Genomic DNA, 27,718 nt, shown 5'->3' on the forward strand with positions numbered 1-27,718 from the left:
TGCAATTACTTGAAAATCTAAAGTAAACCTTAAGATAAAAGCCATATCAAGAAGGCAGGCTTACCTGTCACGACGCACCGTGCACACACTGCAGCGAACAGCAGGCATCTCACAGCGAGCATGATGCTCACATAGTCCCAGTGATTTCCTCGGTGCAGCGCCGGTAAATGAACTAACAGGAGCCGTGCAGGAGCTGCAGCAGGACTGTTGTTGACAGTGAAGACAATCAGAACAGCAGGGTCCCTCTGAGCCCCGTTTGGGACTGTTTCATCCACTGCACCGAGGAGACAGTGCCGAGCGATGCCATAGAAATATCAGAGAAGCGGCTGTGCGCTGCTCTTTAACGGAGGTGCTGCAGTTAACCAGACGCGCATTTGCCCAACCGACCAGTTAATCCTCATCCTTGAAGTCTCTTGTGGAGCCGGAAAATGATTGAAAACATTTCTTATAAAAGCATAAATTTCATCTTTGTGTCGCTTGGCCAAGTTTGTTGTTGTTGAAGTGGAGGTGGTTGGTTTCTAACCAACATGGATGTATTAACACCAAATGCCAGTAGGCAACCTGATCTCAGAAATACGTGAAATGTCCACGACCTCTAACACCGCATTACGTGGTGGTGGGACGTAATGTATTCAACACAAACGTTGTTGGAGCCCTGACTGAATTTTATGCAAATTCACAATGAAGCAAAGAGTCATGTTAACCACAGACGAGCATTGTTATCATATCTACAAATTCGTCATTCCAATGGGGGGGCGGAGTGGTCTTCACAATCATCATCATCATCATTATTTAATCTATTATTATTAGGGAGGAAATGATAAAAGAGGGATTTAATTGCGTTTGTGACAACGTAAAGTAAAGGGGACAATCTATTTGACACAGATGAAGCTCTGACATTCCTTCAAACCTACCTCAAAAATCGTAATAAGGCACTATAATAAATTCAGTCAAATGACCATGAAAATAACAATTAAATAAAGTTTTCTAAACTAGAAAACAACATTAACCACAGTACATTGCGAGACGCTGTTGAACCAGGACTGCACCAAGACAAAGGATCCTAATTGACTTTCCATTGTTTCTGTGGTACCGGTGTATCACAGTATTTGGTGAACCATCAGACTCTGTGAGCTGCAGTGTTGGAAAAAGTACTCAGGTCGTTTATTTAAGTAAAACTATCTGATATTTTAAGTTAATTTAGGAAAGTACATCATTAGTACTGATGAGTCAATGTACAAACATATTTTAATAAATCAGTCACAGCCCGATTTTCTGCTGGTAATACTTCTATATTTTTCGTATGTATGATTTTAAATGCATGATTTTTACCTGTAATGAAGTATTTTTATATTGTGGTACTGATAGTCTACTTTTACTTAGACTAAGTAAAGGATCTGAGTACTTCTTCCAACACTGTAGGTCACAAAATCTGATGGGTCACCAAATACGGTGTAACACCTGCACGTCATTTTAACACATTTACGTGCTACCACCACGTACAGGTCGTGGTCCTTTCACGTATTTCTGTGAGATCAGGTTGCTTTCCCGTCGTCCGGCCTTTAGGGGGCAGTAATGCACCAATTACAGCTCGGCGCACCAGAATGAAGCGCACCTGAAAACTTTTGAGATTTGTGCTTTATTAGAAGTGTTTCCCAGCAGTGTTTTTCGCTTTTAGAAAATAAAAGGCTTCGAGGATGAGGACTTACTGGCTGGTTTGTCAAGTGTACGTCTGTCTAACGGCTCCATCTCCGTTAAAGAGCAGCGCGCAGCCGCGTTTCTCTGGATAAACTCCGGGACTGTCTCCAAGCGGTGGATGAGAGTCCCATGCAGCGCGCATTTCTCACCTTCCTATCCGCCTCTAGCGACTTAAAAGCATCCCGACGAGGCTCCTCCGCTCGGCTCCGGCAGCATGGTGTGTGTATGTGTATGTGTGTGTGTCAGTGACGTCTCAGCACGTTCACACACTGCGCGAGGAGCAACCGTGGACCTGGAAACGAGGAGCATATGAGTGCGTGACGGCCCCACCCCACGCGCTATGATGAGCACGGGATGGGTCCCAAACTCTGGTCCGAGGACCCAGGGGTAACACCTGATACACCTGAACGACCAACTCAAACATACACCTGACTCGCACTAACAGTATTTACTCAGCAAATAATATATTATAGTTATTGGTATATCTCTAGTCTCTATTCTATTTTTATTTTTTATATTTGAGTTAGTTTATTTAGTTATTGTATACAATTTAGCCTTTCATTGTACTTGTTTCTTTTACCTTCCTCATGTATTGTGATTTATGTCATGTGTCTGCTGTAAGACTTTAATTTCCCTTTGGAATTAATAAAGTACTGAGTTAATTAGAATTATATGAGCAAACCTGATAAAAATGTATTGATCAATATAACAGACTTTTCTCTACTTGTGCCACCCTGCTCGGTTCTGGGTTTTCAGGGTACATTTAAGACAAACATAGCTGATATGTTGAAAGTGGTTTTACATTATTTGCATATACAAGTTTCACAAAAAGGTAAAAAACTAACTATTCTGATATGGTCTTTATATATATATATATATATATATATATACATATATATACATATATAACATAATGATCAGTGTTGACTGCTGACTTTAATCTGGGAACAGTGATCTCAGCCTGCAACCCCTCATATAAAATCTGATCAAATGGGAGTCTGTGGCTCAATGTGCCAAGTACTTTGTCCAGAATATTTGGGATCTCAAGCTTTGTATCTTAGATGAATTTGAACCCTCTGTTGCTTGTTGGAAATGACACCCCCACAATTCCCATATTCCTTTCCAACAAAATCTACACAGTCCACAACTTATCAAAAAGTCTGAAGTTCTGAAATGCAGAATTGTTCTCCCGTCTTTGGTGACAAGCTGCTATTTTGGTCTGAGGCACCAATACAACGGATCCCTTCATTCCAACAAATCTGGATAGTTAAGGGTCACGTATCAAAGCATGAAGATATCAAATATTCTTTGTGTCAGCTGGATGTCAGGCTGATGGGCTAAACAGGACACATCGACCCGCTCTTGTCCTTGACTGCTCCTCCTCCTCTTCCTGTTTGGCTTTCCATTAGCCTACAAGCAGAGTCAGCATTTATTAAGACGACAGCAAAATCTACCCAACAATCTTGCTTTAACTGAGCGTCAACTTTCTCCAAAAATGGCGGGATGAAATATTTATGGTTAAAAACATTTATTTCAAAACACAGTACAAGACCTGACTTCACATTTTCCTAGGACAATCATGTGTTGTGTTTCTCATTGCTTGTTGCATTCTGCATCCGTTGTGTCCATTTAAGATATTCAGAAGTATCCATTTCATAGTTTTGACTGTCATGATGTGAAATAAGTCTGTAACGGAAGGTGACCGAACACAATAAACCTCACAGGAGGAGCACACCGCTGTGAAGCAGCAGTCCGTCCTTGACAAAGCAAGTCCTTTGGCCCACCTTCAAGATCAGGAAAAGCTATTTGACTTTAATGTGAGAGTTCTCTGCCTCACAGATAGTGCGAGTCCTCCACTCTTCTAACACCACGCCTGTTTGACCATCAGCGCCGGCGCAAGTGGGATCTGATCCAGACGCAGCACTTACAGTAATTGAGTAATGCTCCCTTTCTGAAAAGCCTCATTAAATTCTCAATATCACCATGTGTTCCCGGACATGCTGAAAGACTGAAGTCAGCATGACATACAGAGAGTGTTGCCTGAGGGAAGATGCAGCATTCATGTACATATGTAGAATCTACTACAATAAAAAAAATTAAAGTAAAAATAAAAATATGCATTTCTGAAAACAGCTGCATATGACATTTTAGTTTGCACTACGTTTTTATATTTATTCAGTGTACACTTGCTTGTTTTGATGAGCGTAAGTGCTGCAGCAGCTGCAAAGTCAAATTTATGCACCAGAAGCTTTACACAGCTTCCAGTTAGTGGTTCTTCCAGTTCCTTAAAACGACCATTAAGACCCATCAGTGCTGAACCTCAACAATCTGTACCACAGTCCTGGAAAACGCTGAGGGCTCCATTTCTTCCCCACACATTGGGCTCGCTGGGGTTGACGGCTGAAGGACGGTGTGCAGGCGTGACTCGTAGCTGGTGTCGTGCATCCACGTGCACGGCCTGTGGAGGAGTTCCTTGTCGAGCTCGCAGCTCTGCTCGGTGGGCGACAGGGGTCTAGTGGCTGCCGGGCCCAGCCGCGACAGCAGCTCGCTGTCCCAATCAGAGTCTGATGATGATGGAGAGAGCGTGGCTAAGTCTGGGATGAGGGCTGACTCAATGCAGACTGAGGTAGAGTGGGATAGTGAACGTTGAGAGTCTTGACTGGAAAACGCACTGTGAGATTTATCCGCAGGGATTTGAGGTGGAGCATTGAAACTCCTTGCTTTTGAGGAGGGCGGCCATGATGGCCGATCTGCAACAGAGGTGCTACCACGACCCAAAACGTCAATTTGATTTGGCACCCGAGGGAAATTCTGTACAGTAGGAACACAAAATGTGGTTTGAGGTTGTTGTTGTTTTAAACAAAACTTTTCCACAGTGCATGTTGTGGCTGTTGAAGAGACCTTTGGGTTTGAACAAGGCTGTATTATTTGACAAGAGACTGTGTTGAACAATAAACAGCTCTCACTGTTTGCCATAATGTCATTTTTTGGTTTTACAGATTTATTCTTTTGTGCAGTCCGACAACCAATGTAGCCAAAGGTCACAGTCCTCCGTCTTTTGCTCCGGCTGTGCTCAGGGCTGGCCGATCGACAACGTTTTTTGGGGTTTGGTGCAGTCATTGGCTGCCGAGGGAGGGAACGAGATCTACGCAACGACAGCTTAGCACACTCCAAACCACTGCTGGAACATAAGAACCCACTGAATCCTAAAAGAGCATTTTGGTGTAGTCCCTCCACTCCCATTGTATCTGTCGCAGCCACAGAGGGAATTGTGACAGCTGAGACAGACAGAGACACGCTCTCTTCAGTGTCCATTTCACAAGCGTGTCCTTCCACATCCTCCTCTGCAGTGTAATGCTGAGGACTGAGGATAGGAGGTTCTGAGTAAGAGCTGTGTGCATCCATCACGTAGTAGGGATCAGGGACTTGCGGGCTGAGGACCGGAGGCAGGGAGTAACGGTCAGGGGATGGACATGGGGTGTTAGGGCAGGTGGTAAGATGTTGAGGTGACTGGCTGGCTGGGCCATGGTCTTGTGGTTCAACATTCAGTATGGGCATGGCCGGACTTAAAGCGACTTCAGGCTGGCTGTCTGGCAAGTGGCACCCTGTCTGAGGAGTGAAAGGCTGGATGTCAGCAGGTGGAGTGGCTGGACTTGCGACGGGGCATGGATCTCCTGGTGGTGGACTGGCAGGGACAGAGGAAAGAGGACCCTTAGTAGGGCTGGAGATGTGAGCATTAAATGATGAGCCTTGTCTCCGCAGGGCCTGAACAGCAAGCTCCGTCTCAGCATCAGTGAGAGGCTCCAGTTCATCTTGGATGGGTAAAGGAGTTGGTGGTCTAGGAAGGCAACATAGGAAATATTAAAAATCGAGCTGTAATTCATCGCCATAACATGACTTTGTGCAGTGTAAAAGCTTTGTGGTCCAATGAAAAAGCAAATTACACAAAGGCAGACTTTCAAAACTCACCTGTTCAGTAAGTCCTCTGATTGCTGTGATGGATCGGGGTTGAATCCCGGAAGCATTTCAGCCACAAGTTGGTCCACCGCACTGTAGTTGGATGAATCCAGAACAAACGTACGGTGCTGATCGGACTGCAAGTGCTGCAAGCCAAACCAAAACACAAAGATCAAATTAAGATAAACAATGAAGGCAAAAAAAAAATGCTATGTGCCAACAAGAAAAACTGAAAAGATTCCCACCTCCTCCAGATTAGAGAAGGGTTGATGACAGCATTCACAGTAAGCCACGTCCTTTTTGCGTGGCCGCCAAGGTGAAGGGTTACAACTGAGCGGGCTTTGAGATTTGTCCTTAATGCTGCTTACAACTTTATTCTTTTCTCTAATTAATAAAAAGAATAAACATAGTTATGATAAGTAAATCTCACACAATACTTTTACACAGCGTTAATCAAATTTTCTTAATAAGTTCTACATTTCCTGATACAGTGTTTTTATTTCTGTGGCAGACAGAAATTAACTTGAATCCAAACTTCAATAATCCAATAATCTTTATCATTCAAATAATGACTTTGGCTCAGTTAAACAAACCTGCTTTTATTTTCTCCTTGTTCTTTCCATTTTTCAAACTGAGGAGGAGGAGCTTCAAAGGGACTGAATCGGCCCGAGTAGCACAGAGTGGGGAAGGTCATAGACTGCATGTGCAGAGGCTTGTATTTCCTGGTTATATAACAAGACAACAGAATTCAATATGTGAAATATATATTAGATAAAATTGTTTTAGCAGCAAAAACATCAAACGTGAAAAAGGACATTGACATCTGAATACAGATTGAACATTGACAGCGATACTATTATTATAATCAATTTATCATTTCAGTCATTTTTCAAGCAAAAGTACTGAAAACATTCTGTTTTCAACCTCTGAAATAGATAATTTGCTGCTTTTCTTCAGGAAAATGATTGTTAAATTAAATCAATAATGACAATAATCATTAGTTGCAGCCCTAATCTAAATATTATCATTATCATATGATTAAACTGTAAATATTTCAAACCACTTTGTCAAACTTTAAGTGAGACTACACCGCTGAGATCAACCCCAGCTAAGCTAATATTCAACTGTTTCAGCTGTCATGGGTTCAGTTTCTCATATCAATGGTCTATGCATTAGCCAAAGCACTTCAATTAGCTGAAATGAGAGGGCAAATGAAAAGACCTGTTAGCACATAGTGATCCCCTGCAGGAGTAGAACTGGCAATGAAGCCTGCAGAGTCTCATCAAATGGAAATCGTATCTGCTTGAGGTCTGGGCTCCTGGGGAGCAGCATCACTGAGGGGGGAGGCTAGTCACATTACACGATGGGACTCCTTAACGGGTTCAATTAAGAAAATCATCTGGGCTGAAATGCAAACCTCCAGAACTGGCACCCAGTGGGACAGGAAGGGCAAAAACAGCGGGATAGGTCACTGCCGCGTATTGTTGTTTCACTGTCATTATGCTGAACTGCAAGAAAGGATTTAATCTGATACCAAACAACTACTGCATGAACACGGCAGGCCTAAAAACACAATTTCCCTTTGGCTTGTCGAATTCCAGCTTGTCTTTCTTAATTAAGGTTAGGTTAGTAAGGTGAAGGTTGAGCCTCAACCGTAAAACAGACTTTGTGTAATGGTTGTGGTGGTCAGTCACTCCTACAGCCCTCATGGGGGTCACAATTAAACAAACTCCCCATCTGTCTGAGCCCCACAGAGTTGGCCTCAGGGGATCAGGATGTCTTTGTACAGGAAAGGGGAGGTCAAAGAAAGTTTTGAGGGATTTCTGAATGAGAGGGAGAAGTGTACTGTCCTCTGCTACAGAGTAAACAGACACAAATGCACTGAAAGAGGAATGAAACTCACCTGCTCAAGTCTTCAATTTTAAGGTAGGGAGATCTCAAAGCTGCAGCTGTGGACAAAGAGAAGTGAAACACAACAGAAAAAAATTATAAAAAATAATTAAAAAATACATAAATAAAAATAATAAAATTTGCCAGATCACTTATGATAATATTGTTGCAAAATGAACACATTAATAGCATGTACACATAAACTAACCTTTGACAACATGAGAACCTGTTTGTTTGGCGTAAGTCCGCTGCATTAAAAAAAAAAAAAAAAGTTAAAATAAATAAGACTCATCAATATTAAAGAACAAAGGCGGTGCATTATATCATTAGAGCAATTTAAATTTATAAATAGCTATTTCTTCATAAACCTGAGCAAAGGTCATCTTATCAGTCCTGCTTCAAATAATTATTTTGAACAACATTTGTGTTTTTACACATGATTTATTATTATTGTTATTAATTATCTATTTATCGTTAATTGTTTAATTACTTATATTTTCCATTAAGATATAAAAACTGCTATATTTGGGTATCTGATGAAGTGAAAAGACATCTTACCTCTGGCCTTTTCTGTTTTGGCCTAAAGCTTTCTCGAGTCAACTGTTTCAGATATAAAATGACATCTGATGCTACATTAAGGAACAATTACAAGGTTTTTTCAAACACTAATTTTTCATCACCAGTTCACAGCAGACTTCAGCTTGTATCAGTAAGACGCAGCAGCACAGAAACTCGAAGCTTTCACATGGTGCCATCTGCTGTGAGCAGAGGTTCACTGCACTCCATGTGAACACATACAGGCAAGATAAGAGTTTGCTTCAAATCAAATGTAATAATGTTGATGTGAAATTAATTCTTCTGTGATCACCACTCAGTGAGTCAAAAGGATACCATCCACAAACAAAATCTTCACTCCCCATGACCGTGCGTTGGCCAAAACACTGCTCCCCTGCAGTCGTTCCTACAAGACACATCCATCAGAATCAAGTCAAGATAACAGACTGTGTCAGTATATTATCACCATTATTCACAAACTAAAACTTAAAGCCTGCAAGATAAAGATAAGACATATTTTGGCTGCAATGACCTACATTGTTGCGAATGGCTTTTTCAAGCAGGGCCTTCCCCCGGCTGCCACAAGCCTGTAGAGACAAATACAGCATGAACACAGCTTTCATTTGAGCTTATATTTTATAGTAACATCCACTGGTATTTTGTTCAAATAAGTTTGCTTGAGGCATTAATTGATGCTTTAAAAAAAATAATACAAAGCTGTAAAATCTATAAAACATATTATAAAGTTCCATTCATGCATTTCAACATTGCTCCACTGATTTGTATGGTGTCCAGATACATGAATTAGGAAAGAATATATACACAGACCATACAAATTTGTTGTAATAATCAGATGTCTGGCAAAATTACCAAGATTGGTACTAGACTACAGCATTTTAAGAGCACAATGATATTTATTTTTTGCCAATTATCAATTAACTGGTTTAAGGCTGCAACAAATTATTATATTTTATTATCCATAATTCTGGCAATTAATTTCTTGATAATCGGTAAATAGTTAGATCTATAAAATGTCAGCAAAAGGTAAAAAATTCTCATTCCAATTTCCTAAAGCCCTTCAAGACACTTGTTTTGTTCGTTTTTGTTTATCATCACATAAGACAAAGAAAAACATCAAATCCTCAAAACTGAGAAGCTAAAATTAGGAAAGGTTTGGGTTTTTTACTTGGAAATTACTTAAAAAGATTAATTCACCTGTTGATCCACTAATTGATTAGTTGACTGCTTTGGTTATAATGATATTCCATCTCATTTCTAGAGTAGCAAAACTCATCCGCTGTAAGCTTAAAAAGATGGCTGTAAATGCTTTTAGAAATATGCGAGTGATGCTCAGTACCACTGGTCTGGGAGTTCCTGGTCGCTGTTTGTCTTTGCTGAGGACGCTCTCTCGCTGCTTGATAAGATGTTGGGCTTCTTCACTCCCCTTTGTCTCTGCTTGCCTCTGCTCTTTCAGGCCCTCTTGGCTTCCAGTCACAAGAAAGCTCACATCCTTGTGCAGAAAACTTTCAACCCTCTTCAGAAGAAAGAAAAAACATCAACCGCTCATCAGTTTCTGCTGGACAACATCAATCTTTCATTTACCACAGTAACACAGTGTTATATGGGATATTGTCAGCTGGAAACGATCACACACAATGTACAGACACTTCATCAATGGTAACATATATTTTTGTTGAAAAATTAATTAAATAATTTACTACAGCAGATCAAATACAGTGAATAAGATAAGCACTGTTTATTTCTAGTCAGTGTTATGTACTGCATGCCTTTTGATTCATTTTTAATAACTTAAGCAAATAGTAACAAAATAATGCCTTTGCATTACATTTAACATGTAATATTCTTCAAGAAAATTTTCCCTGGCACTCATTAATGGAAAAATGTCTTGGAGGGTAAGTAGGGAAAACAATTTGACACTTCAGTCAAATTCTAGCATGATATTTTGTATTTGAAATGTTATTTCCTGGACCAAATACAACACACGCAGTAGTAAACATCATATGATCCACATGCCTTTATCTTCACACACACACTTACCCCTCCTAAAAGAGATATGACCTCCAAAAGCAGGGCTGTTGGACGTTTCTTCACGTTGTCCAGGTAGAAGGTCTTCCCCTCCAGCTTCTTCTCCCCAGGACACAGCTTGCCCAGAAGGTTTCGATCCTCTGCATATTGCTGTTGCTGCATGATCCTCCTGGTGCAAGTGAAGGAGCTTACAACTTAACAGAAAACACCAGGATCCTGCGAAAGAGGAAGATGTCAATTAAAAGGCAGTAAAGGTCACCATGTGACAGAAGAGCCAAATGGGCTCTTACATAAAAGACCATTAACATCTCATTACTTATTTTTACATGTGTCCAAAAGCCTCTGTGGAACTTCATATAAGGGTAATAAATAAAACTACAGCATACCAGACCATAATCATAAACCATTTTCATACAGAACTTCAGTCTATCAATAATATGGTGAATGCCATCTGGTTTCCTCTCAAAAGGTTTGATTTAAGTAGATTTTACATCGACAAGTTTGCTCAAAAAGATATTGCAACAGTTTTAAATCATGTCAACTTCAGGTCATCATGCTCTGAAGAAAAAAAAACAGTAGTTAGCAAGTTATGTAAGTTACCTAATGCGCTAGAACAGTGCAGAGAAAGCATTAGCCTAGCCACCTAGCTAGCTAGCTTATTTAACGCTAGTAGTGACCACTTAGCTGATGTTAGCTCCCCTAAAACTAGCGTCGAGGGAAGATTAAAAAAAACGTTTTACTAGTTTGTACTGCAGATTAATGATCTATAAAGTTGCCAACCGGCTCACTTACGCGTTTCAATGTGTTGAAATTACAGCTATTGATTCACACGGAGGTGGTCATGATGCAACCGCCACTTTTTTTAAAAACAAAAGTCATCGTCACATCCGACATAGTGCTGCCTTCCAGTGCTCTTTACAGGGTTGTCCTTCCGAGCATCAAAGGCTTAGGGTCTTTCCAGTCGATTTTTATCTTTATTTAATTCAAGTACTTTAAGCGTTTAGCAGATTAATTGGAAACTTTAAAAAATATATTACATTGAACAGGACAAAACAGAATTTTAGGGTATCCTTGTCCTTCACACACCGGAATGATTGTGCAAGTCGATTTAGTTCATTCTTCCATTTGTTTATTTGGGGCTCAGCATTACTTTAACATATGAATATTATTTACCCAATAAACACAGTTATTTACCACAAAGCCTTGCTTCATCACAAATATCTCCATCTTTAACAGACATCCGATTCAGTTGTGTGGAGCGTTATACTCTTAGCCGGCAATGAACAGAAAACCAGAATGCCTGCACTAATTCCCACTGGAAGAAAATATGTTCTTCAGTCCCAATATCTTCCTCACAGAATACAGAAGTGTTATTAACCTGCCTCAGTTAAATCTTTTACATCTTGTCGATAATGCGCTCTACCTACAAGTATGCGTTTTACGTTAGGCCCCGACAGTATCTTAAACGCAGCACGAGGATGTAGCGTTACTACAATACCAACAAACAAAATAAAACGAGAAGTGGTCATATCAGCCAAAATTTGTGAATACTGGTGAAATACACAAAAACATAAAATGTCATTCTAATCAAGCCTGTGTTGGTGTGTGCAGGTATGTCTGTATTTACTATATCAGTGCTATCATTTTTCAAATTTATTTTGAATTTCCTGCAGTTTCATTAAGCTGCTAAAATTGCTTAAAATGGATCCCATTGAAAAAAATACTTAAAAAATACCCTCATAACAATACTCATCCTGACTTATGTCTCCTATAGTAGGCTGTAAAACAATAATAGATTGGAGCGTATCAAGAAACAGTAAATCAAGTATTTAAACACACAAAATAACTCCCTTTATATTTCCCTTTATCTTTTACCACACATTACTTTACACGAGTAGGGATGATGTAATGTAATGTAAATACTGTCACATTTACTCACACTTGATCTAGCAAATGTTTTTCTCCTCTTTCTACTATAATACTATAAAATATGTATTACCGTGCCTCCCCAACGGGAGGTTAAATTGTTGCTGTTTCATAGGCTGCCCACATATAACATTATAGCAAAACCCACATGGATATTGAAACCTGTGATCAAACCCAGGTTTTATCAGTGGTAATCTATTTGAGTAGGCAGTAGAAATATTTTTACTTCTTGTCCAGCAGGGGGCAATGCGCCTATAAACACTAAAACCAGTAGAGAAAATGTATTAGCAGTTAAAATCTTTATACTTGCCTGCATGAGGTAAACTATAACCTACATGTTGGACATTTAATGCTCAACCCATCATGTATTCTTAACTAATATTGTGTTTTATTATCTGTCATCACAGCAACTTGTAAAATGTAAGACAAAAACCAACAAATACAAATTGTTTATTTATTCATAACTTGGTAAAAAAAAAATCAAAACATGCATTTTTCATAAAAATACTTAACACGAAATGAAAAATTGGCACAGTGCAAAGGACTAGCCTTAATGACATTTCAATTTGAAAATCTGCCCATAAAAGTGTGTATTAATGACAAGGAATTCTTCATACCAGGCCTGGAAAAACCACAACTCCTCGGCCAGATGTTCTGATTATATTTCATCATCCTAATTATATTGAATAACAGTAGAGAAAACCTTCATAGCATTAACTTCAAACAGCCAAAGACAAATGTCAAAAATATTCTAACAGCTTGACAATGACACACAGACAAAAGTTTGAGCACCAGTGTTTGGTCACTAAACTTCAGACACTTCCACTGACTGATACATTTCAACATCTCACAAAACATTAACGAGAACATCTTTTCTCTTTCCAAAAAAATGACACAGAAACACTGAAAAACTACCAATTACAAAACATTTGGAAACATACTACATCTCATTTGTTCTTTATTGCTGGGGGGAACCTACGATCAATCCAAATCAAACATAAAATCAAACATAAAAGTACCATTTTTGCATGTTTCAGAAACAGCAGTATAGCTCAAGGCTTTAACCCATGAATGACAACAAAACTAGTCACAAAGACAGTAGGATGTAGCTTCTGTGTTCAGTTCCTGATGTTGAGGACATGACAGAAAAATAAATTATTTATCAGGTGTTTAACTTGAAGTGATGCAGTGTCAATATCAAGAAGCTCTTTGTTGAAATAAGGCACCTTAGGTAACAGCATGGAAGCCTCTTGATATCTCCAAGAGACACAGCACCAACATTGTCCAGCAAAATTCATTTAACAAAATATAAATAAGTTATTTTGATATTTTTAATCAATCGTTATTTAGTGTGGTATACGCTGGCCACAGTTATTCAAACTTACTAGCAAGCTTTGTCACAAACTTACACCAATTTACATCCCATTTACATTATCTTCAATGGTTTCCCTGCAAGCTTCTATTAACATATTGATAGCAGAATCTATCTCGCACCGTTGGCTACTCAAACCTGAACACAAACACAAACTGTAAAATAAAAATCTTACTCTAAAGCATAAGCTGATGCTCATCATAATGAGGCCATAAACATTTTGAGTTTCTCCCAGATGTTATTACTGACAAAGTGTTATCTTTAAGACCAACTTTTTATTGAAACACAGAATTTTGGATACTTTTCTCAGCTGTGTTCAAAATGTTACAGTATATTTGCTTGAACATGTGCTCTTTATGATCTGGATGGATGTTTAGGTTTATAGAAGTGTGGCCATTTATTTAATACTACTGATAGTAATGTAAAATGGCTGTGTCTTCCCTTTGTATGAACATACAAACTTAGATATTGTGTCTGTCCGAGAAGTCTGTATTTCAGATCCACTCAGAGCCCTTTATCTCTCCATATTTGTAGCTACTACCGGTGGTGCTGCTGCTGCCTCTGTCTGCGTCTGCCTTGCTTGAGGCGTGTCTGGAGGTCTGCCGGTGTTTACGGTCACGGTTAGACCTGCTGTGGTTATTACTGTGGCTCTGCTGCTGGCTGTAGGCCTGATTGTCAGCCTCCAGCCTGTTCTGAGGCTGGCGATTGTCTCTAAGACTACCTCCGGGGGCATCTCCTATCCCTGCTCTGCACAGGTTGTCCTCATTATTGGTGTACTGCTGGCGCTCCTCTTGGGCAATGTTCACGTGGTTTTGCCGGCATGCTATCTTGGCATTAGTGAGATCAGTAATGGGTAGTGGTTGGTCATGGGGCCCCTTAGATACCAGGAGAGGCTTGATAGCGATGTTGTACCCTGGTGGAGCTGATGGTGCATTCCAAGAAAAAGGGTAGCTGCTGTAATCCTCTCCGCTCAGTCCTGCCTCATTAAGAGCGCCTGGTCCCTTTGTCAGTCCATACAGCTCATTGTCAGAGAACTGCACCTGTTGGGAGCGTACGATCTCACAGATGGTACCTATGCCCAGATGAAGCATCTCCCATATATTGACTAACAGACAGAGAAAGGAGACCGTGTACATGATGAGGAGAAAGATAGTTTTCTCAGTGGGCCGTGACACAAAGCAGTCCACCTTGTGAGGGCAGGGCAGGGTTGAGCACATGTAGGTGGCGGGCACCGCAAATCCATACAGGGCATACTGCCCGCACAAGAACGCTACCTCCAGCACGGAGCGTGCCAAGAGCTGAAGGACATAAATGCGCATCAGGCCATCTTCTTTGATACGCCGGCGCCCATCGTGGCGCACCTTAACTTTTACTTGTCCTTCATCACTGCCTCCTTTTGCCGCTCCACCACCATCACTCTCCACTTTTGCCATTTCATAGATCATTGGGTCTTTCTCTTGGTCATCCTGAGCCTCTTCAATGCCCCTGTGCTGCTTTCTGCCTTTCAGATACTGCTTCTTGGGTTTTCTCCGGGACACACCACTCACTCCTCCACCGTCTGCCTGCTCCTCCACCCGAGCGATTTTGTTGACAGCGTAGCCCAGATACATGAGCGACGGTGTGGCCACCAGAATGATTTGAAAGACCCAGAAGCGGACGTGTGAGAGTGGAGCGAAGGCGTCGTAGCAGATGTTCTCACAGCCCGGCTGGCCTGTGTTGCAGACAAACTTGCTCTGCTCATCATAGTAGATGGACTCACCTCCTACAGCCGTCAGTACAATGCGGAAAACAATGAGGACGGTGAGCCAGATCTTGCCCACAAATGTGGAATGGTTGTGGATTTCTTCCAACAGGCGAGTCAGGAAACTCCAACTCATGGTAATGGCAGGGAAACTACAGCGAGAGGCAACATACACCTCTTGTTACGCCCCTGTGGAGAGAGCAGAAATGATTAACCTCTGAACTATGCATATAAAACATCGACATTTATGCTCATAATTCATTGATTCAGTCAAACAAAAGTTAAGGGTTAATTAAGGTTTTAATGTATTTCTCATAATGTTCTATTGTTTAACTGCATTATAGCTTTTTTTATAGTCTCATATGTGTAAACATCCAATCTACAGTAGTGCTACTGTAGCGAGACAACACAAGTAAAATAGTGACAGGTAAATAAAGTTATATGCAACTAAAGACCCAAATTAAACTGCACACTAAAACAACTTTGAATGCAAGTCATGGTGTGAAGACTTTGACGTTGCCTGTGTAAGACTTTTGAAGTTTTAGCACCTGTGGTTTACACCTAAAAAGATTCTCTGGTGAAGAACATTTAACATCTAGCAAGGGTAGACCAAAGCAGGACTAAAAAGCAGGTGAATATCAGACTGACGTTAGGGATGGCATATAAGAGGACTGAGATGTGTCTGATGGTTGTGTATCTAAGCAGCTGTTTACTATAGCATAAGTCATAAGAAATCACAGGCTGACTGTATATTATGACTGTTGTTGTGAGTTTCTTTCCCCTTATATTCAAAGGTGAAGAAAGCAAGCTGTGTCAATTCATTTTGGGCTGCTGTTGATATATCGAACGTGAAAACCTTTATTGTTTTGTTGTTTTGCTCCTGACATGCCCCCCAGATCCAAATCACTCTTGCCGCAGGCTTCCTTATAGTCAAATATTTTTGCCATTTAAAGAGTAGAAAATATCTGCCTGCCCAGAGCTTTGTAAAATAAATCAGTTTTAACCTTCTTAACAATTACTGATATGAGGAGAAAACATCAAATATGAGTGTTAATCTGTCTTTTTGTGCCTGTCTCTCAATTTTTCTCTTTCCTACACTTGTTTTTATCCTATAAATAAATAAATAAATAAATAAACACTCACACACTCACATATGGAGTTGTTTAACTCAAATTGTTGGCAATGAAGCGTTTGAGTACTGCCAGATGTAAAACAGGAGGAAGCATACTTTCCTCCAAACAAGGTTCAGTGTGGAAATGATTTGAAAAGCAACACAGACAAGCTCTTTTTCTTTCCTATACATGGTTATCAAATAGTGCACTTCTACACAATAACACCTTTATCCTTGATTCTTTTAATAGCTGTGCCCTAAAGCTCATGTCTAAACATACCCTTGGCATTAGTACACAAAGGGAAGAGTAATGACGACAGTGGAATGTCTAACCATAATTGCTATTGTTAACTGAATGTCCCTGATAGGTATTTTACCTTGCGTCTCCTCTGTCTGACCATCCGTAAACTGGAAACTTTCTCATCTGGTTTAAATAATGGAAGAAGAATCGCCAGTATTACTTTTTTCACTGCCACAGTATTATTAATATCAAGTACTGATATCATTTTTTAAATATTACTAAATTACAGTGGTAATACAGAGTATCTAATTATTTATGATAATAAGGTGTAGTGGTGATACGCAGGGTATGAGGGCGCTCAAACAACACAATAAATGTGTCATTATTTCAAACACTTTCTCAAAACTCTTTTTTGACTTTTGTGATTTTGTTGACTTATTTCTTCACTTAATAAAAACAATGAAACCAGAGTTTTCCCTGAATTTTTTGAGACAAAGGTGGCAAGTTTGTGCGCACACCTTTAAAGTGCCGTGTGCTTCAGTGAAAAAAATCATGATTTGACAGACATAAGTGTCCAAAGGGATTTAAATTTTATACCAAGATGGAACAAAAAGATGACAAATAAAGGTTGTGACAAATGATGGTGTTTATTTTGTAAGCCTGGGACGATATGCTTATCTCCTGATTTGATAGGTGCCGATTCGATTGAGAATCAATTCTCAATTCAAAACCGATTCTCAATTGAATTAATAGAAAAGGAGGCACTATTTTCAGTCTCTTGCTGCAGTATACTATGTGCCAAACCATTCACTGGTGTCATTATTCCACTGAAATACAATATGAAACATAAGTGGCAGATAAGATAAGTGGTCTGTAGCCCTTTTATTTTAAAAAAGTTAATTGCATTAATGAATGAATTAGTTAATGTGAAAGCATCTTACAGTCTCCTGCCTGTATGAGAATAACAAAATGAGGGGGAGGCGGAGTGCTCCACTGTGTTATTAACGTCATGTCTCCTGCAGAGGAGAGCAGCCTCTCTGCTGCACTTTTAGCTCCGGGGAAAGACATCGTTGTACAACACGCTGAGCAGGCGCAGGGTTTTTGAGGTGAAACAGACTGAGCACCAAGTTATTTTCTTTACCTCAGAGTTGGTCTAAGTGCTGCAGTGTGTGTTGGTCAGCCGGTCTCGTTTGTTACTGCTGGAGTTCACTGCTCTGCTCCGCTAATGTCAGTCTCTGAGTGATGGCGTAGGAAGTTCAAGTATACGTCATGTTTGTCTCACAAAGGTAATTATTTAGTGATTAAATCAAAACACGCTTGCAACCGGTGCATTTCTTTGAAGATGAACTACAAGATAACTCTAGTCTGTGCGTGCTGTAGACTGTGCGGGTGCTGCGCTGCCCTAGCAGTTTATGTCCACCTTTTTCGTTCCGTCAACATCACATGCTGGAATTTCAACAAAGGCGGCGGCCAGTAATTCAAAAGCGGCCTGTTTTTGAGTTAGATAGGCAGGTAAAACCCTGGAAACCTTTATTATCAGCTTTCTGTCAGCTGTGGAATGTGAACTAACTTCAAATGACCCCCATTGATGCCCTAATGGCCTAATGGTTCAGGCGCATACCACATAACTGCAAAATCTACAGTTTGACTCCCCTATCTCTATCTCTTTAAAAAAATAAAATAAAATGTACCCCTCATTTATCCCTTATGAATGTGACATGAATTCACAGAACAAAAAATATGATTTACTGGAGAAAAGCCATTACTGCTAATCCATAATGGCACCAGTGTACTAAAATAAGAGATTATTAGTATTAGCATACTAATATATGACATGAACAGATATTCTGTGATAGGAGGTTCTCATTAACACACTTAAATTATATTTTACATTAGGAAATTGTTTCTATTAAGTTGTTTAACTTACTGAAAAATAAACTCCAATCCTCAGTTTTAAATGTGGCTTTACGTTCATGCTTTGGTTTTCACATACAATGCAGACAAAGAGCTGTGGGATTATAACTGATGGATGGAACTAGAGCTGCAAAGATTAGGTGATTAATCCATTAGGTGATTAACAGAAAATTAATTGGCAACTATTTTGATTTTGTAAATTTAGTAAAAATGCAAAAAATTCACTGGTTTCAGCTTCTCAAATGTAGAGATTTGCTGCTTTTCTTTGTCATAAATGACTATAAACTGAATATCTTTGGGTTTTTTGGAATTTAGGTTGGACAAAACAAGACATTGTAATACATCTTGAGCTGTCAGAAATTATAATGAGCATTTTTTACTATTTTCTGATGATTAATTGACAAAACGATTAAGGAGATAATTGAGAAAATAATCAAATGAAAATAATGATTGCAGCCCTAGATGGATCAAACTAAAATTAGTCTTAAATATGGCTCAGCTACATGCAAACACGGTTCTGTGTGCCGTAATTAGCGTGCCAAGAACGGCTTGGGTAAAGAGATGCTCTGAGGCAGTAGCACACTGGATGGCTAGCTCACTGTCTGTTGATTTCTTTATCTGCACACAGAGAAACCATATTTGTCCTCATTGTGAACTGGACCACCACACACTCTACCTAACCACAAAAAACCTCTGTTTAACCTGCAGACATCCATCTGCCCAAATCTAACACTGCCGACGTCTCCATTAATCACTCATGTGAAGAGAAATGTAAAAGATTCACACTTTTGTGGGACACGCTATGTCTGCAAGTGATGTGTGAGTATGTGTACAGTCCCACAATCTAGGAAGCTGCACTGTTGTATGTACTGGCATGCACTTGGCATCCATCTACCGAATGGATGGTGATAAAGGAACATGCTTGAGGTCGTTCTGGGACTGTATGAACTCAATTATGTTATACTGTTTGGCAAAATAGAAAAAAAGGCTTGTCTAAGTGTTTAACGCTTAAACCAAAAAGCCATTTGTTTCATCAGCTTGCAGTTTTGAACTCTGTGTAACCCCCCTATTAGGCCAAATAAGGCCCTCTGGCTCTGGAGGCACTTTATTTCAATAGGGTTGCATGACCACATCAAAGGGGATTTGCTGTTAATTGTTTTGACAGAAACAATTCATCGATTAGTCAGTCGACAGATAATTAATCAGCAAATACTGTGTGTTGGTTATTGATTGATCACCTGAGTCATTTATCAAGAAAAAACATTTACTGATTCCAGCTTCCAAATGTGAGGACTTGCTGCTTTTCTCTGTTTTATGTCACTGTAAACAGAATCCGTTTTTGTTTTGGACTGTTGATCAGATAAAACAAGACATTTGGAGATGTCTCCCTGGGCTCTGGGAAACTGTGACACTCTGACAGGTTATAGACTAAACAATTAATCTATTAACTAAACAAAATTAAAGGATTAATTGATTAAGAAAATAATCATTAGTTGCAGACTCAATTTGTTTTGATTACTGATTACAAATTGAGAATCAGTAATTGCCAATTTACTGCTCTGTCCTCTATGCAAAAATTACATGCACATCGGGGATATTATTGTGATTCACTCTTTCGTAATATCTTTGGTCAACAATAATAATCAAAAGTCTGAAAGGCTGAATCAGTGGTTTTTTAAAGTTGTTTTTGAGAGGACTTCACTATGCAAAAACTCTGGTAACCCCTGGTTAAAATGTAAGGCCACACATACTAAATTTAACTCAAGTGCAAACGCAACTTAAATGATGCCAAACATCTGAAAACTCCTCTCACTAACACTTTGCATGTCACACTGACATCTTATCCTAAAACACCCCCATGAAACCAGGTCCAGCTGCTGCTAACTTCACATGCTTCCTTGTGTCTCACTCTGTAAAGAAAAAAACAATCCTGACTGTCTCATTAAGAGTAATGTGCCCTCTAAAACTGCACATCTGGCCATGTTATGTAATGTACTATTTGAAGGCCCAGTAGCGCAGCTATCATCACCCAAACACAAGTCTCACTGATGACAAGAAACTGTGAGCGATCCTTCACATTACTCATTTTCAGCTCATCAGCAAAACAGATCACACTGCTACAGAACGATGAAGAAAAGCAGATTCACTTGCTTGTATAAAGTCATGCATTTATGGTTATAATAATGTTCTATAACTGTTAAATCCATATTCTATGAATGACGTTTTCATTTGTGTACAAAACACAGATTTTAAATCAAAGTGATGACCAACCCAACAATGAGCTAAATCAAAGTTTAAGTTAAAGGACAAGTTCACAATTTTTCAAGTCTGTCTTAAAACAGTCAGGTGCCCATATGAACACTGAAAGAGGTTTTCCTCGTTGTCATCATTCCTCCAGTTTATACTGACTATGTGTTAAGAACGACTTGAAAAATCTGGTCAGAAGCCTGAACTTAGTCACACTTTTACTACTGTAAAGTTAGTTACTTTACAGAATCAGGATTTACATACAGTACTAAACATATGACTAGGGCTGCAACTAACAGTTATTTTTTATTATTGATTAATCTCCGGATTATTTTGTCAATTAATCCATTAGTTGTTTGGCTTTTAAAACATCAGAAAATGGTGAAAAGTGTCAATCAAGCCCAAGAGGCAATCTAAACTGTCTTGTTTTGTCAGACAGTCCACAGCCCAAAGAGAATCAGTTTACTATCAGAGAAGACTAAAGAAACCAGCAAGAAGCTGGAACTAGATAATGTTAGTATTTCTTTTCCAAAAAATGACTCAAAACGATTAATCAATTTTCATAATAGTTGGCAATTAATTTACTGTTGATCGACTAATAGGGGTGCAACGGATCACAAAACTCATGGTTTGGATCGTATCACAAATTTGAGTCACGGATCAGATCATTTTTCAGATCAGCAAAAAAATTAATTAATTAATTTAAAAAAAGGGGGGGGGGGCACATTTCTTAAATGAAAACATTAAAGATCTCCAATGTTTAAATAAAATCTTGAAATATATAAAATATTCAATGCTCAATTGTTAAATTTAATTGCAATAAGAGGCATGATATCTTCTTCTCTTAAACACGGTACTGAAGGAGACAACAGCCAGTGTCTACATCATCAAAACTTGATGATAACTTACAATTATGAGGACACGTCTTGCCTGCAGCTTGTTGAACAAGCCACCAAACAAACATTCATCGGGGAAAAGTGCACCGCTCCCGTCAGTTAGCAGCTAGATAGCTAATTAGTGGCTCGCTGCTGCACATTAAACAGCGTGTTAAAATACCTGCAGATGTCACTTTGATGCTGGTTTGGTCATTGCTCTTTAAAATCCCTGTTAGTGACACGCTGTCTGTCCATGACTTGTACTTACAGCAGTTTGTTTACTTTGTCTTAAATGAGACATTAAATTTAGCAATTAGTCCGTGGTTCACATGCATGCCGAACTGTGGGGGGCGATCCGTACGGATTACGAATCAACTACGATCCGTTGCGCCACTATCGACTAATCGACTAATCAATTAATCGACTGATCGTTGCGGCTGAATATCTGATGAGCTTATAAAATATGGTGCACACTGTTATACATTAAACTACTCAACAGTACATCAGTTAAAATTAGCTTCAATAATCTTATAGCATAATATAAAATGGTAAAACACTCACTGGAGGTTGTGAGGTTGAGACTCTATAAAAATGTGGTGACCAGGTGCCAGATACAGTGCTGATGTTCTGCCTGTTCAACAGTTGTTTGATAAATTGATCGTACCATCTCCCTTACTGCCAGATTTTGTTGCACTTATGGCAGCGAGCAGTCGTAGTTAACTCGAGTAAAGTATAACTTAAGTCTATTTCATTCTGTCCGCTGCGGACTCTGCTCTGCTGTCTGCTCTGTGTGCGTGTGTGCATAAAAGCACAGACAGAGAGCAGAGGAGAGAGACACTGAGCCGGGGAGGAGAGGCCTACTCTGAATGTTGTGTTTACAAGCTGCAGCTGACAAATCCTGAACATTCTGCCTTTAAGTGATATTTTCAATGCAGAACTTTTACTTGTAATAGATTTTTTTTTTTTTATCGCACTGTTGCTACTTCTACATAAGTAAAGATGTTCAAGTGGCCACCAGGGGCATTTCAGTCTATGTGAAACTTCTTAACAGCAAGTGGGCTGTAAAAGAAAATCCACACACAACTGCTAAATTAAGTCCATTTAATCTTGGCAAAAAATCTGCTTAGTCGCAAAATGTATAAACAACTCCATGGCACAAGTTGCTAGTAGTGTCACATTAAATGCCTGACGGCAGTACAATGCACTTTCCCCAGATGTCTCCCAGCCCCAGACCAGCAGCCTCCAGTTTCCTACAGAGCCAGTAAAAGAACCATTTGAGGAGCGTGACTTTAAAGAGCACCCAACCTTGTACACGCCTATCTAGAGGGCTTCAAACTGTGATCGTGAAGGTTGTGGTTTCCTTTAAAGCAGTTTAAAGTGACGCTCTGCCCAAAATCTGTCTTCTGGGTATCAAACACTCACCCACATTTAACTTGGAATGTAGCCGTAAAAAAGTTTGTAGTTTGCTGATACTGCACGTCCCTTATTAGGGGGCATTTTTGCATTTATTAGATACTTCGCAGTAGAAAGCTGAAAGGAAACAAAGGAGGAGAAAGTGTTGAATAACATGTAACAAAGGTACCTGGTCAAATTTGAACCATGGAGGCTGAAACCACATGATCAGCTTCATAAGTCCAACACACAACTGACATCAACAAACAGAAGAAGTAGTCAAGGTACACAAGCCACGATGTGCGGATCTGGTGAGTGAGTGATAAAATTGCTGCTTTACATTTTGACCAGTTGACAAGCATCAACCCACAATGGCCCCATGTATGGGTTTACATAGAAAACAATGAGTATAGGAGCCACCACACTGACAGGATGCCCAAATACTAGACATCGTATAAACAAACAGCAAAGCTCCTATGACTTTACCAACACGTATTTAGTAAAGATGAAGAGAAAGAAAAAAAAATTATGTTATAGTAACTAGCAGACCAGAGTCTGATGTTTTGCTTCCAGAGTATGTAGCTGATTCCATGTTGCGCCCAGGAGTTTTTGACTCCTATTGTAGTGAACCACAATAGGTATTCAGATCAACACACAAACTGGAGGCAACGAGGAAATCTAAAACAGAGGCAGAAACCTCTTTTACCACATTTCATACAAGTCTTGGCAAACTTACTTAAAAAAATAATGATTTTTCCTGAGGAAAAGCAACAGAGACGGACTGCAAGTGTAGTTACTTGAACTTTAGACTCAGTATCTCTCATCGCTGTATCTAGTGTTTTAGACGTGGAGCCCACAGGGTGTTTTGGGGTCACTTTGTGAATCAACTACTCAAAGATGTCAAACCACACACAGATAATGCACTTAACGTGATCTTGACACAAGCCTCCAATGCAGAGAGCTAATATGTCTTCCCCAATTATCCAGTTATAGTTATTATTTTGCTTTGTGTGAGTACAAGAATTATATAATAATAATAATAATATATAAATAATAATTATTATAATAAAATCCAGAACAAATACAAATGGGCTGCAACAATGGTTGTGCTTGGACCCCTAAAAAGAGAGTTTCTCCAGTGATATGCCAACTTTGTTTGACTTTCACGTGTTATATCATATGTTATCTTATTAGGCCTATATGTGTTAGTTAATAACATCATATGTTATTTTGTTTTGGAAGTAAACACAGGTCATTGACTACATTGTGGCTTACATCTCAAACTTTGACACATTTCAAGTTTCTAGTTCAACTTGACCAGAAAATTCTGGATGACATGAACATATTTATGCGTTGAAAACCAAGTACACTATACAGTAAATAAACATTTTTGAAAATACTACTTATCACTCTTGCTTTACAGCAACCAGCACTTGTCCTGCTCCTCCTTCTATTACAACCACTACTACTCATAACAATAATAAAACAAAATCATCATAGTTTATTTCTAATTCTATGGATATTTGCACAATTGAAGTGAACACCACTACCTGTTTTTGTTTTATCCTTTTTGTCTTCTTCGTTTTCCTGGCCAGAATTCAGAGATTTCAAACGACTATGTGCCTGCAAAGGGAACAAATATATTAACATAAGACATCAGTTTAGTTAAATTAGTCCTCACAATTTTCAGTCTTTGCTAGCTTGAAATCTAAACTGTATTTCAAAAAACTGAACATTAACATTGTCCAAAGTTGAAGTCTAAATGTTTATTCATTCACTAATCATTTCTTTCTTATTCACTACTGCTGAATTAACACTGTAAATAGATTTTCTAGCATGTAAAATTAAATAACCCCAAAGAGACACACCCGCAAAATCACTTATCACCGTCACCATAAGACATTGTGCTGTACTTAGATTATAATAAAGTACAAAATAATTTAACTTAGGTAACTGCTTGGATAATAGACATCCCTGTGTGAGTCACAACGATGCAAATAAAACAACTGGTGACTAATCAATACTGATTCATCTGGGCACTCATCAATACTGATTCGGCGCCAAAAACATTAACAAATAATTCAAATAAATATATGTAGGGCTCATTTCCTTGGGGATCCCCTTAGTGCTACAATGATTAGTTGTTGGATTAGTTATTATCAATAACTGTCAATTATCATTAATCAATTGACAGTAAATTGCCTGACTTTTTGGAATGAATTATTTTGATAATTGATTAGTTGTAGTCTTTATTAAGAAAATTGTCAAACATTACCTGGTTTTAGCTTCACAACTTAAGATTTTATACTTTTTATACTTATTGAATATATTTGGGTTATTTGAGTTGGGCTTTTTCTGACATATCATAGACAGTTAGTTAATCGAAAAATAATTGATAGAATAATGTTAACTGAAAATAAATAGCTATATCCTCTGGACTTAATAAAACATCATCTAACTTAACAGTTATGTTTGGATGCTAGCATTCGTTAAGCTAAATTAATCTGTTAGGCGAAACGTTTATGGAGAGGGGTTTTTTTTGTTTTAACCAAAACATTATGCTTATTAATCCATTATGCTTATTAATGCCTACCATTTATTATCAAGTAAATTTGTCGTGTTAACTTAAAAAGCTTGTTAATTACAATAGAAGAGGTTAATGTACATTAGCTAACTGAACCTGCTAGAAAACGTTAGTAACATAACGCTAAATCAGTTAACCTAGCATGACAGTTTGTAGTCAAAATTCGCCCTGACTGACCTAGAAAATAGAAAAAATAATCCTGTAGTATTTCTAGTACCTTACCTTTCCCATAAAATCTTTTAATATCTTTCCTCAAACATATTTTCATAAAGAACAGCTTATATTTATCTTCCTACTGTATGAACTCACCGCAGCATCCTCACCTTTTCAGACGCAGATTTGGCGCCGCTCGCCTCCGTCAAGATAAGAAAACCTCACAAAATAACCGTCAGGATAAAGGTACTTTTGTCCAGAGGGGGATAAAAAGCTACACCAAAAACTGTGGTGCTCTCTTTCACTCGTTAAAACAGCCTCAAAGTTTCAGGTGAGTGAAGCAGTAGCTACTAATTCAAGTGTTTAACTGACTTCTTATCCTGGAGTCTGGCAGAGAGCAGATGAAGACAACTGGGCTGGTGCAAAGCAAGGAGGGGTTTGTGAGTGTGTGAGAGAGAGAGAGAGTGAGTCAGTGAGTGAGTGTGGGAGAGAGAAAGAGAAAAAAGAAAGTCAAGCATAAGGGTTCATTCACATTATTAGGAAAGATAAAAATAGCTTTGCTTAACCCTTATCATACCAACATATTTAACATACCGACTGGGGCCCCTGGGGACCCCAAGAATAAACTATTGTGAGAAACAACCATCATAGTAAAATGTTAACTTATTTCTTCTCAATACATTATTAGTTATGTAATTAATGTGATCTGAAAAAAAATGATTACTATTATTTAACCTACAGCTAATTTGTGTATTGAGTAAAATTAAAATATATACTTTTCTTTCATATAAATTGCAGCTTTTATTCCAAGTGCAGTATTTCCACAAAGCCCTCAAAATGACTTACAGAGTGCTCCTACCCCCCCTGATAGTGTGTGATACTTTAAATTAGGACCCATGGCAAACATGACCTCCATAAATAGTTCCATCTATCAAAACAACATGGGCGGAAATGGGTGCTTTTGACTGGGGTCTCCCAGGACCCCAACACATTGGTATTTTTAAAAAAGCACTAATTAAAACAGAAACAGAAAACAATTACATGAAGTCATTAGGAACAAATTGATTGACGACATCATGAAAAATTGGAATGATAGAATAAAGCACCTGTGAGATACAATAAAATGTATACCTCTGGGGTCTGCGGGTACCCCAGTCAGTAGTGGCAAGGTCCTGGTATACCTCCACCTTTTTTATAAAGGTTGATGAACATCTGCATTATGCTGTTGTGTAAGTAAGTAATATAATTTGTGGGGACGTGAGATCTTTTTTGGGGGGGGGTAACATTTTACTTTACAGGTCCATTAATTTTACACAAATCTCCTGGAAATTGGAAATTTAGTAATTTGTGGGTATTTAACAGTTAATTTTTAGGACATTTTACAGAGAGGGTGGTGCAATTTGGTACAGATTATAAGAAACAAAAAAAAATGTTAATTGTAAAACGTATTAAGTTGGTTTACTTGGTAATTTTTCTTTAACTGACAGAAAATACTTTGCTTTCAGTGTGAAATTTTGTGTGTCAAACTACATATGAGCATATTAGGTTGTTTCTTGAAAATTTTATAATAAGCACATTTCCTGTTTACTACCATGACATAACCCTTTCAAAGAAATGTCCTAAGAATGAACAGTTGTTATTGAAAAAGTGCAAAATTACACACTGAAAAGTATTTTCTGTCAGTTAAAAAATTGTCAAGAGTCTGATTTATTAAGAAATTTTAAAAAAGAACATCTACTTACAAACCCAAATACCCTCTAATGAGTGAACTAAACCAGTTTAACACTTTTTCATTTTTTTCATATGATTTGTCCTAAATAATTATAAATACCTGCAAATTATTCAAAAAATGTCCAGGAAATTTATATACAATTAGGGGACCTGTAAAGTAAAGTGTTACCTTTTTTTTTCTTATTACTCTTGTGGGTTTTTTCTCTCATTGTCATTTTTCAGGGTCAAAAGCAGGCTATGACCTACAATCAATGAGACAAGTGACAAGTTGCCTTCATTTGTTTC

General features: G+C 38.6%; 3 protein-coding genes across 11 annotated transcripts in view; all 3 read right to left on the reverse strand.

Annotated features, from left to right (window-relative positions):
• adam11 (ADAM metallopeptidase domain 11) overlaps positions 1–2,266 on the reverse strand; it is a 29,441-nt gene extending 27,175 nt beyond the window's left edge. For 2 of the 4 annotated variants that reach the window (XM_042396726.1, XM_042396725.1), the window contains exons 1-2: positions 1,848–2,266; positions 65–204 (exon numbers count right to left, since the gene is read on the reverse strand). In XM_042396726.1, the coding sequence (XP_042252660.1) occupies positions 65–122 (58 nt within the window). In that variant the 5' untranslated portion in view covers positions 123–204; positions 1,848–2,266. Of the gene's footprint in view, positions 1–64; positions 1,066–1,847 lie in introns of those variants that run through there. The other 2 variants (XM_042396723.1, XM_042396724.1) reach the window with 2 other exon arrangements.
• Positions 2,267–3,209: 943 nt separating this feature from the next.
• On the reverse strand, positions 3,210–11,045 carry dbf4b (DBF4 zinc finger B). Its single transcript, XM_042396722.1, has 12 exons — positions 10,939–11,045; positions 10,159–10,362; positions 9,458–9,634; positions 8,637–8,687; positions 8,437–8,506; positions 8,104–8,168; positions 7,754–7,793; positions 7,559–7,604; positions 6,249–6,377; positions 5,901–6,039; positions 5,668–5,801; positions 3,210–5,536 (listed from the first exon to the last, which is right to left on the reverse strand). Exons 2-12 carry the CDS (start codon positions 10,306–10,308, stop codon positions 4,006–4,008), a joined length of 2,532 nt encoding a protein of 843 aa, XP_042252656.1. The 5' UTR covers positions 10,309–10,362; positions 10,939–11,045; the 3' UTR covers positions 3,210–4,005.
• Positions 11,046–13,895: 2,850 nt separating this feature from the next.
• On the reverse strand, positions 13,896–26,162 carry LOC121887066 (gap junction gamma-1 protein-like). Of its 6 annotated transcripts, none has more exons than XM_042397611.1 (4): positions 25,873–26,162; positions 24,516–24,588; positions 16,674–16,720; positions 13,896–15,374 (listed from the first exon to the last, which is right to left on the reverse strand). In XM_042397611.1, the coding sequence occupies exon 4, from the start codon at positions 15,319–15,321 to the stop codon at positions 13,939–13,941; it is 1,383 nt and encodes a 460-aa protein (XP_042253545.1). In that variant the 5' UTR covers positions 15,322–15,374; positions 16,674–16,720; positions 24,516–24,588; positions 25,873–26,162; the 3' UTR covers positions 13,896–13,938. The 6 variants fall into 6 exon arrangements, with proteins under 6 accessions (XP_042253545.1, XP_042253547.1, XP_042253548.1 ...); XM_042397613.1 differs by having other exon boundaries at positions 24,513–24,588; XM_042397614.1 differs by having other exon boundaries at positions 25,859–26,162.
• Positions 26,163–27,718: the final 1,556 nt, after the last annotated feature.

The sequence above is a fragment of the Thunnus maccoyii genome, chromosome 20, assembly GCF_910596095.1.
Source record: "Thunnus maccoyii chromosome 20, fThuMac1.1, whole genome shotgun sequence".
In the NCBI taxonomy this organism is placed as follows: Eukaryota; Metazoa; Chordata; class Actinopteri; order Scombriformes; family Scombridae; genus Thunnus; species Thunnus maccoyii.